Source organism: Patagioenas fasciata, chromosome 17, assembly GCF_037038585.1.
Source record: "Patagioenas fasciata isolate bPatFas1 chromosome 17, bPatFas1.hap1, whole genome shotgun sequence".
In the NCBI taxonomy this organism is placed as follows: Eukaryota; Metazoa; Chordata; class Aves; order Columbiformes; family Columbidae; genus Patagioenas; species Patagioenas fasciata.
Window position 1 is genome coordinate 6,879,935 of NC_092536.1, and position 12,908 is coordinate 6,892,842.

The 12,908-nt window shown below is 43.8% G+C and overlaps 1 protein-coding gene across 12 annotated transcripts in view; it reads left to right on the top strand.

The window, feature by feature from the left end:
• The window catches only part of ZNRF3 (zinc and ring finger 3), an 84,597-nt gene extending 73,028 nt beyond the window's left edge, over positions 1-11,569 (top strand). For all 12 annotated transcript variants that reach the window (XM_071815997.1, XM_065851699.2, XM_071815998.1 and 9 more), the window contains 6 exons: positions 1,275-1,406; positions 2,299-2,409; positions 3,606-3,773; positions 5,411-5,513; positions 5,949-7,694; positions 8,740-11,569. In XM_071815997.1, coding sequence (XP_071672098.1) covers positions 1,275-1,406; positions 2,299-2,409; positions 3,606-3,773; positions 5,411-5,513; positions 5,949-7,694; positions 8,740-8,783 — 2,304 coding nt within the window. In that variant the 3' untranslated portion in view covers positions 8,784-11,569. The remainder of the gene's footprint in view (positions 1-1,274; positions 1,407-2,298; positions 2,410-3,605; positions 3,774-5,410; positions 5,514-5,948; positions 7,695-8,739) is intronic.
• Positions 11,570-12,908: the final 1,339 nt, after the last annotated feature.

Genomic DNA, 12,908 nt, shown 5'->3' on the forward strand with positions numbered 1-12,908 from the left:
TCGGGGACGGTTTCAAGTTCTTCAGCTAGTTTTTAGCTCTGCAGGACACGTGTCTTAAAAATAGTTTTATCGGTGTTCTCAGAAGTCCTGTCAAATACCAGGAAGATTCTGTTTTAAAGTCTCGGTGAAATCTGTCACCGTCATCTGGACAGATTGAGTACTTTGTGAGCAGGATGGTAGACCAGTCAGTTGGTAATTTCTACATGTTCTATTCAGAAACAACAGGTAGATATCAACAATGTAGATATGGTATCTCTACCATATGCTACTCTTGTTCAGTTTGCTCACACTCCTGTCCTCTCATTCCTTTCCCCCACACCACTTCTATCTGCTGCTTGCCTTGCTTATTTTGCATCAACCAGCCTCTGTACTAGAATTTTTCTTGTGGGTCAGAATAAGCTGTATGTATTTATCATGTTGGTGCCATTTTGTAACAGAACAACTCTCTCATCTTGTTATTCCCCTTTCTGGGTTTGTTGGCCAGAGCAGTTACGCAGTCTCCACACTTGAAGGTTTTCAACATCTGGCTGGATGAAGCCCTGAGCAGCCTGGTCTGATGGCACCGTTGACCCTGCCTTGACCAGGAGGTTGGGCTCCTGGGCTACCTTCCCACCTACATCATTTTCTGATTCTATGATTTGGCTGTAGCTGGACATGGAAGGAAGTTTCAGGGTGAATTAAGCTATCTACTCATATCCTTAAGTCTTTGAGGCCTCCATACTGGAAGCTATATCTGTAGTGGTTGCTAGAACCCGAATAACTGTGTGAGTTTGCGGAGTTAAACAGCAGAAATTACAGACTTTAATAAACTGGCAAGGTACAAAGAGCCTGAAAGACAGGACTCTGACATGAGATTGTTCAGAAAGCCAAAGAAGTTTGTATGGGAATAATATGACTACAAAGCTGAAATAACAACAGGTTCAGAAAAGGTAGCAAGGCCAATTTTTTTGGAACGTGGGGATTTTTATTTTTCATTTTGTGGTTTCTCTTACTACAGTATTGGTATGTGCACTGGGACAGTTAAAACTGCTGTTCAGAAATAAGATTTGCTTATCCTTATTCTGTGTTTTGGTCAGTAAAAAAAGACAGCTTAAGTCAAAAGTTTAATTAAGGTTTAACTCTGTGGAATACTGAAGTGAAGATCTGTGCTAGAAGAGAAAAATTGATGCTTGAATCAATTCAACATTCGTATTCCTTTACTCTTCTCTCTGTCGTCCATAAGAGAGGTCGTTTTCCTGAAACATGCCTTTTGAGTAGATGATTTTTTCTTGTAGCTGAACGAGGGCGCAGAGGACCCTCTGAAGAGACCGGTGGTGTACGTGAAGGGTGCTGATGCTGTCAAGCTAATGAACATCGTTAACAAGCAGAAAGTGGCACGAGCAAGGATTCAGCATCGCCCCCCACGGGTGAGACTTTAAGAAACTGTATCTAGGTATTACGCTGCTGTTACTTCATGCACTGCTTGATAACTGCACTGAGTGTGAAGATGTTCCGATGCTTCCATGAGCATTATTGCATGTGAAATTCTCTTGACCTAAATAAATTGAGCAACTGCATTGTGGACAAACAGCTACACTTGATATAAGCATAGAATCCACAATACAGCATCTGCTGTCTTTCATAAGGATTCTTTTGAATGTATAAATAGCTAAAAAATTATATCATAGAAGTTTTCCTTTTTCTGAATTAAATAACTTAATTATTGCACACACCTGCTAGTTCAGATTTGTAAGGTAGTCTGTCCTATGTTAACTAATAATTCTGTGTGGTATTTTAAATATGGGTTAGTTTTTTTAGCACTCTCTACATATAGTTTGTAGAAGAAGAACAAAGCTAGAGGTCGTCCATGTCCCAGTTACCACTTTGGTTTTGTTGTATTTTTATGGAATTCTTCTGTTCATAAATGTATTTGAGAAGTGGGCTATTCACTGAAAATTCAAATGTTGGTTTTCACTCACTTAAGCATACAAGCAAACCAATAAATCATGAAAATTTATGTTAGTGTGATTCACTCAGTTAAAAAACCTGAGGTTTGTGGGATTAGTTCAGAGACACTGTAAATCTGACGTCCTGTGACTGACATTCTGTGTATTTGTTCACTTGCAGTGACACATGTAACCCAGGTTTTTGTCTCATAGAATCCTCGTTAATGAACAGAACAGCGTGTACTTCGACTTTTGCCATTGTGGCTGTGTACATTTGACAATGACCACTGAGAAAGTAGATAAGAGAAAAGAAGAGTAGTTTTGAGTATGATCTAAAGAAAGGAAAAATAATATTTTTGTTTTAATTTTTAAGCAACCCACCGAGTACTTTGATATGGGAATTTTCCTGGCCTTCTTTGTGGTTGTGTCTCTTGTTTGCCTCATTCTTCTTGTCAAGATCAAACTGAAACAGCGACGTAGTCAGGTAAGAGCAGCAGTGGGATGTTCACTGGATGCTGGAAGTTGGTTTCTCTTACTTTGTCTTAGAACTTGCTTGCTGCTTTTGGAAATGCCGGTTAGTGATTTAGAAAGAACTTACCTTTGTGGAAAGGTGTTTATCCATGGGTGTAGGCCTTTGGAAAAATTTGGAAATGTCTTTAAAGAAGACCTACATTGATCTGTGATGTTCATTCAGTTAAATCCTTAAATGAAAAGAGAACAGAAGCAGTCTGTTTAGCCATTGAGAAAGAGTAACATCTCTTGTTTAGAGGTTATCGGTAGCACTGATGGAAGTCCAAGCTCTTGTTGCTGTATTATGGAGAAAATACCAGGACTGAAAATAAATTGCAACTCTTTTTGATAGAATAACATCTATTGATTCTTAATGGGAGAGGTTTGCAAGGTAAAAAAGTTTGTTTAGGAGAAATTATAGGTGAGATACTTCTGTGTTTGGTCTGTTAAACATGAAAGGGAAATCAAACAGAGGCTAATGGACTCTGAAGTTTGTAGTTGTAATTTGTCCAGTATATACATGTAAAAGGAATGCAAAGCACTGTAGATGCTTAGGACTCTTGGTTTGGACATATTGAGTAGGAATCCAAAGATGTTATGAGCCAACAACAGTGTTAAAAAATAGTGATTAAAAGGGGAATGATAAATTTTACAGTAAAATGAAAACAACCCACTGCCTTCCTAGACTTCTGCTATTGATAAAATTCGGGCAGAAGGGGAAATGATACAGCTAATTTAGTAACATTTTATTTTAATCCTCTCTCAAGTATTGCTTCTGGTGAAATGGTGGTAACAGCTTAATGGGGCATTACAGTCAATATTGACAGTTCAGGAAGAGTTCCTGACTGAGTCTTAGCTGTTGCATTCAATAGTTGCTGCCCATTAACTGAGCACTTGCAGTGTATCCCAATTGTCAGCACCTTCACCTTGTTTCAATTCAAAATACCTTATCATTCTCACTGCTGCATGTGTTATACATTGCTTTTGTGAGGCTTCTGATCTAAATTCTAATTATCCTTCTCTCTGCTTAATTTATGAAATTGTACATTAGTTTGGGCCTGACATAATTTGGTAAGATATATTAATTTGATATAGTGGTGTTTCTCTCCTATTAGATTACAGTCCCTTACACAGCAGCGTTGCCTTTTTTTTTTCTTCCTTCTTTTGTAGAATTCCATGAACAGGCTTGCAGTGCAGGCACTGGAAAAAATGGAGACCAGGAAGTTTAAATCCAAAAGTAAAGGACACCGGGAAGGCAGCTGTGGAGCGCTGGACACACTCAGTAGCAGCTCCACCTCTGACTGCGCCATCTGCTTGGAGAAGTACATCGATGGGGAGGTAAAGCAGGAATGGTTTCTTCAGCATGGGCTGAGAATGTAGCTGGTTTGTTTTAGCCCTGGATTTACTGCTGGGTACACTGGGTGCTGAGGTTGTGCTGCTTGACAGGCTGATTGCATTGAGTAGCCAGCTCAGCCTCAGTGCATCCTGCAGCTCTCAAACACATCTCAAAGGCTTTCCCACACACACCGAGTGAGAGGTGAGGGATCTCACTCTGCAGGTTGCTACCTCCGTCAGGTGGCTTTTCTGAAGAAGAACTTGTAAAGAAGTCAGGGTTACTTCAGCATTTAGTTCTCTGAGTATTTTAACAAATTGTGCACTAAGCATTTAGTTCTCTGGGTATTTTTAACAAGTTACATGCTAAGGTGCGCACAAGCTCTGTTGGACACGAGGGATACATTCTGTTTTTTGCTTCTCAAGCTTTGATGGCACCTCCTCTTTAAAATGTCAGATACACAGCACTGCTGGGAAACCAGAGGATGAGAAGGGGGAGATGACAGCAGGTCCGGAACTGTTTGCAGTGCTTGCCTTCTGTGACACAGCTCTACCCAGGGCAAGCAATGAAGGGATGAAATAGAAAATAAGCTCCTTAGAATAGCGGCAGTCAACAATCACAGCTCTAAACTTCATATAAAAAATTATTTGCAGACGTTTTATTGTGAAATTTTTCCCGAAAGATTCACTATTTTTAAGGCAATAGAAAATACCAGCTGCATTATTTGAGTGCTACAAGCTACAAACAGGAAATGAATGAAGTTAGCTGATGGGAAGTTATTCAGAGTAGCAAGGATGAAGGCAGACAAGAATTTCAGAAGGGCTGTACCAAACTGGCTTGGACAGGAAATTGATGCATGAACTTCAGCATGAAGTGATACATGTAGGGAAGAGCTTCACATGTGTTAGTGATGGGTTGTGAGGTGAGAATTACTGTTCAGGAGCAAGATCTTGAAGGTGATTTAGATAGCTTTGTGAAAAGAGATCAATGCTTTCTGGGAGTCAAAAAGGGAAAACATTAGAAATGAGAAGGGGAGTCTAGAGAACTGAACAGAAAATATAATTACACCGTTGTGTGAGTTCAGTCATGCTCTCACATTGAGTACTGTGTGCACTTCTGGTCTCATTTCACAAAAGGTATGTTGGAAATAAAAGTGCTTCAGAAAAAGGCAGTCACAGCTCCGTTCCCCTCTCTCAACTCGCTCCAGCACCTCAAGGTCTCTCGTGTTCTGAGGGGCCCAAAACTGACCCCAGGATTCAAGGTTTGGCTTCCCCAGTGCCCAGGGCAGAAGATCACTTTGCTAGTTCTGCTGGCCACACTATTTCTTGTAAAAGCCAAGATGCTCACTTTAATGATGGACTCTCTCAAGGCGTTAGGTCATAGGGACACACAGCAAAAAGTTTCCTAAAGAAATGTAGTATATCTGCATGGAATTCCAACATGCCTGCGGCCTGTTCTTTTAGTGACAGCTGATCACTGGCTGTTGTGCTTTCAGCTGTGTTGGAACAGATGTCATTTTTTTCCTTCTTGCTACTTCGAGACTAGTAACTGATCCACTTAGTAGCTAGGTTGAAAAAAAACTCTGAAAAATTCACTCATTAGGAAGGAGAACTTTTTCATGTTCCTTCATCTGTTCCTGCAGGAATTGCGTGTCATTCCCTGCACTCACCGGTTTCACAAGAAGTGTGTGGATCCTTGGCTACTGCAGCATCACACCTGCCCTCACTGCCGCCACAACATCATAGGTGAGTCCTGCCGTGCTGGTGCTCTGTTCTCTCATCCGTGTCAGACTTTGCAAAATGAAACAATTTGCGCTTGTTTGTAAATCTCCATAGAACCCGTAGTCTTTATTGTAACGTAACCCTAGAAATACAGTTAGGAGTAAGTTCTTTGAAAATGCTGTATAAATGGGTTTTGCACATATGAGAACAGTATCTGAAGTCACTTTGCTTCTTTTCCTTTTTAAGCAAATATAATCGAGTGTTTCATGCTCTTGACTGATTTTGTTTAGTTTGTTACTTTTCCTTCTGCATAAAAAGTTGATGTTTTAAAAAAAAACAACCCTCTTGTGTGTGTAATGTAACTAAATTCAGAACAAAATACCAGTCTTTCTTGCTTAAAATATGTTCCTTTTTATTCCTTCCTACTTCTGCTTCTCCACTCTTATTTCTCTCATTCAGAACAGAAGAAGGGAAGCGCAGGTCCAGTCTGTCTGGAATCCATCAACCCAGCACGCAGCCGGCAGCAGAGGGTGATCCTGCCTGTGCATTACCCAGGCCGAGTGCACAGAGCAAACCAGATAACGGCGTATCCCACCCGGACAAGCATGGACCCTCATGGAAACCCCATCACGGTCCTTACAGTTGAACGACATGGTGAACAGAGCATCTACCAAGCCCAGTCCCCAGCCTATATCCAAAGTTATCAGCCTATTCATTTGGACCATGCTTTAAACGCGCATCACTGCAGCCTGGAACATCGGGCTTACTCTCCAGCTCACAACTTCCGAAGACCCAAGTTTGGTGGACGCAACTTTTCCAAAGCAGCGTGCTTTTCCCAATATGAGACCATGTATCAGCACTACTACTTCCAAGGCCTTAGTTACCCTGAGCAAGATGGACAGCCTCCAGCTGGCATTTCTTCAAAGGGTCCTTCCCGTGCCTTCCAACCTGGTAGCAGCATGATTTTCCCTCCTGTGGTACATGTAGTGCCCTCATCCCGCTTGGAGAGTGGCAGTACCTCCAGCTTCAGCTGCTATCATGGTCATCGCTCAGTGTGCAGTGGATATTTGGCTGACTGCCCTGGGAGTGACAGCAGCAGCAGCAGTTCTGGCCAGTGCCACTGCTCCTCTAGTGATTCCATGGTTGACTGCACTGAAGTCAGCAACCAAGGGGTTTATGGGAGCTGCTCCACCTTTCGCAGCTCTTTAAGCAGTGACTATGACCCGTACGTTTACCGCAGTAAGAGTCCTTGCCGAGCGGGTGAGGTTAGTGGTGCGAACAGGGGTGCAATTGTTCTCTTGGAGGGCCCCCACCAGGATGAGCTTCCAGCTCACAGTCACAGTCTGGTGGGTACTGACTGTCGGCCTGTGCCAGCTTCTTCCTCAGGGGACCAACTGTCTAACTGCAGCATGGATATGAACTATAGCAGTAATTCCTCGCTAGAGCACAGGGATCCAAATGGCACTACCTCAGAGGGAGGACATGAGGCCATTCCTGGTGCTGCCTTGGATGCTAAAAGGAACTGGAAGGATCCAGAGATAGCAGGGCCGCTTATGGAGCAAGCGTGTGCATGCTGCTTTGAACTCCAGCACCCTGCCCTGGAGCCTGGCGGTGGCACAGCTGACTGTAGCGCACTCTTCCTTAGCTCTCCGCTCTGGGGGACGTGTGGCCCAGGAACAGAACCACAGTCAGGGAGCACCCCAGGCTTGTACAGTATTAACTCAGACCACTTGCATAGGACAGATGGAGTAAAATATGAGGGGTTGCCCTGCTGCTTCTATGAAGAGAAGCAGGTAGCCTGTAGTAGCAACAGTGGCAGTGGAGGCGGTGGCTGCTATACAGAAGACTATGCAGTGAACGTGCAGTACACGCTTCCAGATGACACCTTGCCAAGCTGCTGTAAGGGTGTTTGTGATCTGGGTCAACGCATTCCCATAATTCCTGAAGACAGAGACTGTGAGCTGATCCTACCTACAGAGTGCCAAGGGACCCACACAGGAGGCTGTAGCTCCTGGGATGGAACACCTGAGCTAGATACTTACCTGCACTGCCAAGATATAGGAGAGGTACCGGACGAGAGGGAGGTGTGCTATGAGGCAGCGTCATTCCTGCGGCAGAACCACTCTCAGAAGGAGGAAGCCAGAATGCTCTTTCCCAGTCCCACTCTGAACTCCCAGAAGCTGATGATGACCACAAAGGCCACAGGTAACGTGTGCTTTTTTTGATTACTCACTGCCTTTCTGTCCTAGCGTATGAAATGCTGCCAGCCTCCTAGGTACCTGCATCCATAGAGGTTACTGCCATCCTTTGCATAAGATGAGGTTATTGACTAATGGTTCACCCCAGAGTGTTATTCTCTTGTTACCTGTGCTCATTTGGTCATAGCTAGAGGAACAGAAGGTGATAGTTTACTACCTAACCCTATAAGAGCTTTCATACTCATGCTTTGTAGGGAGGTGAAAAGGTGCCTGCTGGTACCAGCCCCCCATCAGAGCTCCGGGGACACTGTGCCAGTCATGGCAGCTGTGACGAGCTGCCTCAGTGGGCAAGGACAGAGTGCTGGGAGGGGACAAACAAGCTGAAGGATTTTAAAAAAGAGTGAAAAACTTGGAATTTCTGTAGAAGAATATGTGGGAAGGTCTCTGCTGTGGAGGAAAGGGGAAAAATGAACTGCTGACGGAATGTTTCTTACCTGCCTTGCCAGGGCTGTTTTTAAGGGTGTTCATACAATCATAGCTTGGAAGGGACCTCAGGCCATCATCCAGTCCAATGTCCTACTCAAAGCAGACCAATTTATTTGGTTTGTCAAATTAGACCAAGTTAATCCAGTGAGGCCATGACAGACTCCAGGCACAGAGAGCACACTCCCAATCTGGGCCCTTGCTCCTGTGCTTGACTACCAGCGTGGTGAAGAGGTTTCCTTACATCCAGTCTGAACATCTCATGTTTCAACTTAAGCTCCTTCCCACTTGTCCAAAATGCATGCCTGTGAAGACCTTGGCTCCATCACTGTGACAGCCTCCATGTAGGTATTGCAAGGCTGCTCGGGGTTGCCCCCAAAGCCTTCTCTTTTGCAGGCTGAACAAGTCCCCGTCCCTCAGCCTCTTTTCACACGGTGAGTGCTCCAGCCCTCTGAGCATCTCGCCTCTCTGCTGAACTCACTCCAGTCAGTCAGCGTCACGTTCTGGAAGCCTCAAAACTGGATGCAATATTCTAGATGCAATGTTCCTTAGTTTTGTTTATCCTTCAGGTGCTGGATCTTATCCCTTGGAGAGAAGCCAAATCGGTGACTAGACCAGATGATCCAGATGGAGAAGCGGAGCTTATCAGAGACTCCAAATTCTGATGGACTTTTTTTTTTTAAGCTTTGACAAACACGCAAAAGTGGTAATGTGGAGAAGTCCCTCCCCCGCTTCCTCTGTGTCCACATCAGCTTGATTGTCTCCTTTCTCGCTCTTGCCTGAAGCCTTCAGGCCTCCATTTGTGTGCAAAGCCCATGTGGGACATGGTATAGAGCATTTCTGAGCTCTAGTGCCATTTCTATATTAATGACAAAGTGTTATTTATATTTTCTTTCTAGAAGTGACTGTGTCAGCTCTTGCTGATAGGTAACATGGTGTGTTAAATAAGCCAGGCTATGTTATCTCCTACTTAAAGGAGTCCAGCCTTTGATAAGCTCAGGGCTACATCTGCCTTAGAAACCAGATAGCACCTTGAAATATAGTAGTCCAGAGGGATACAGCTGCTGAATGGATGCTCAGATCCTGACTAATCCTAGTAGCCAGCAAGTTATATGAGCGATTTTGAGGGAGGTAACAAATCGGACTGTCTCCTCTTCCCTCCTCCTCCTTTCATGCTGCTCTGATGATTTGGCTGGGAAGGGTCTCCTGCCATGATGATTAGATTTAACAGAGTGGGAGTAGGGAAGCTGTTCGCTCAAAATGTTCTCATCCTCACTTCCTGCTAAACCACAGACCTCATTCTATCTTCTGACTGGTGAAGAATGCTGGGGACCTCTCCCTCAAACAGATGCTAGGAGGAAGTGCTTAGGAAGGGTAATACCTGTGCAGGTCACGAACCTTGCCTTCCACAGGGAGTGTTTCAGGCACCTGTAGCCCGGACGGCTGTGAGGACGCTGGCGTACACAGAACAGCTCGCAGGGTGCGTGCGGCTTGGCTGGCTGGTTTTGGAACCAGGTCAGAAGGTGGCTCGTTGCCTTGTAGACCGCAAGCATGCCTAAGGGAAGCAGTGCTTGTCACCTTCTGCTCATGTGGGAAAGTGAGGGACTGGGTTTAATCGTTTTCTTCTCTGCTGTGATTGATGTAGCTTCCATAGATCGATCTGTTTTAAAGGTTTCTTGGGCCCAGCCAGTTGTGCTTCATTTTTGTCTTGTGTACAGAGTGCTCTCTGTACCCCATTAGCCTGGGCACATACTTTTATTCTTGTTCTTGTACTAGTGGGGATGTTTGTTATCATGAGATAATACACGTCGTCACTTCTGATACCAATTGTTTCCTGTGGAAACAGCGGCTTCTGAGTAAGAGGCGACCATAGCATGGTTTAAATTGCCTGTCATGCTGCATGTGCCTGAGGACACAGTGTCATCCTGTCTGGTGTATTCACAGCAGGAATTCTCCTAAAGGGAAACTAATTATTTAATGCCCACAATGCCAGCCTTCTGAAAAGATTTGTCCGAAGTTCAGGACACTTTGGAGATACTTAAAAGTATAAGAAGACATGAAAAAGAGGTGTACACGTCATGTTACATTTTCTGCCAAAGTAATGTCATTGACAGCACTGGGCTAATTGTGAGAACCAGCAAGGTTAACTTGTTTGTTTTGTAGTCCCAAATGAAATACTTTAAAAGAAGCAAACATCTAAGAAATAACAAATACATTCATCTGTTTACTTTTACTTTCTGTACTCAGTAAGTTAGGAAGAAATAATTCGACTCAAAGGAATTCACATTAGATCTTTTTAAATGAACCAACCAAGATCCAGCTGTTCAGAGAGTTAATACAAGGCAATATCTGGGTATAAGATTAAAAGAAAAAGTCCAGTAAGCACATTTTCTGTGTATAAAGCTTACTGAGAACATACTCATTCTCTGAATGACTGGAGTAAGTGGTATGTTGTGGGAGAATAAAGGTTTGGGGGTTTTTGTTTTGTTTAAGTCTCACCTTCTTCCTCCACTCGAAAGAGATGCATTACAGCATCTGTGGTGTCCTACCGTGGTTGTTCTGCTTGGTGTCACTTTGAGGCACTGTGTAAGGCCACCTAAGATGCATTGTACTCTATCACTACACAGCATGTTGTGGTAAAATGTGGTTATACAAAAGAAATTTGGATATTCTGGCTTACGGTGTTCCTGGCTGTCCGGGTCTCATTCACACGTCGTGGAAATCTCTGCCGGTACAAGTCTCTGCGGGTCTGACCTCAGAGTTACCCTACACTTGGTTTCAGTGTTTGGTTTTGTATTGAACATTTAGTTAATTCCCTGCTACCTGTGTGTCCATACAGACTTACAGGCCAGCTGGCCATGAGAGATGATTTTTATAACAAAATGCCTTTCTGCTACTTAAACGAACAGTTGTCATTGTGTTTGGCTCATGAGGCACTATTTAAAATGTTTTTAATTAAAGTTATAGCACTTAAAATTGTGTTGTATAAAATTTGCTGTAAAGATTTGTAATATGGTCAAAGGGCTCTTTCTCCTTCATTACCATTTTTTAAAAATGTTTTAAAAGCTAGAAAACATCTTGTATATATTCTGTATATGTATAGCAGCACATTTCATTTATGGAAATATGTTCTCAGAATATTTATTTACTAATATATTTATCTTAAGCCATGTCTTATGTTGAGAGTGTGTGACATTATTGTAATAATCATTGAAAATCACTAACATGAGGCCCTGTAAATACATGATAATTGCACACAAAGATTTTACAGTACTTGCCGACCAAAAATGATTTAAGAAAAGTTGTAGTTCCTGCAGTTTTGTAAGAAAGTGTACAAATGTCTGTATTAAAAAGAAAAAAAAAAGGCAAAACCACACAAAAATACAGTTTTATTGCATATCCATGTGGAAGGTGTCCTTCTTGTTTCGGGGGAAAGGCCATGAACAGCTGTGCTCCTCGTGGTCTTAGATATACTGAGATGAACTGTCATAAACAACAATACGTTTTCCCTTCTTCAGAAAATAGGTACATATATACATACACACACATACAGACCCTAACAAAAACGATTGCGATTAAAAGTGGATTTTCTTCTGGAGGCACCCATAACATTCCGCATCGGGACCATTGAACTTTCAGCTGTTTACCCTGGGATTGTGGGCAGGTCCCGCTGCCTTCTGAACGCAGCGCCAGGTGGTTCCCAGGCCCGTTGTGGGGGACCCTGTGGCTCCAGCGTTCTGGGCACGCCTGGTGCTGCTGAGTGCGAAGCCGAGACCTTCGGTGCAGGAAAACCGTGTGTGGGGAGGGAGGCAGAGCAGGCACCGGGCACACAGGACGAGCAGGAGGTGAGGGAAGCAGTGCCAGGCTCAGCTGCTCTGCAGGGAGCAGCAGGACAGCACCTGCTGAGCATTACAGGTGATTTGGGGGTGGGATCTTACAGTCCCTGAGGCCTCCTGGGCATGAGGAGTGAGGGATCCTCCTTATTTTGGAGTCTGACTGTCCCTTGTAGCAGGGGAACTTAACTCTGGTTTAATGTCGGGTAAGTATAATTTATTGTCCTGAAAAAACAAAACTGTTGTGAGACCTGAGGCAGTGTGATGCAGGTGGATGCAACTGGATAAATCACAGCTTGAATAGTCAAGCTGCATCTGAGTCCTTACACTGGACTGTGAAATCACTCATCTCCTTGAAAATCAGTGCTGTGCTACTCTCTTTATGTCGGCAGAGGGCAGAATCTGACCAAAAATGTTTACGCAGACAGCAAGAGAAGAGCTTGGAGGTATGTGGATGGTAACCTGCATGCGTACATATGTATATATTTAATGTGTTTGTATGTTATTGTGTGAACAGTTTGCCTTTGTACCTTATTTATTTCCCATCCAGTGACAGACACACGCATTCCTTTCCAGTCTTCTCCAGTTTCTTCCCTCTCCAAAAGATTTTCACCTGGTAATCCCCTGGTCTTTCTCCCCCTCATCTGTGCTCAAGTGTGCTGTGATTCCGTCACCTCAGAATTCAACCAAGAAATGAGCCAACTCTGTTTCATATGTGTAAACTCCATGTTTGTGATGACAGACTGTTGAGTATCATTTTGCACGGGACTCTTTCTAGCACGAGGATCAGTTCTAATCCTCCTGTCGGGTACCAGGGACAAGCCTGGTCTGCACCAGAGGGCGGGCACAGGGGTGGAACAGGAGCAGGAGGCCGCGAGTTGGCAGCACCCGCAAGTCCTTCCCGA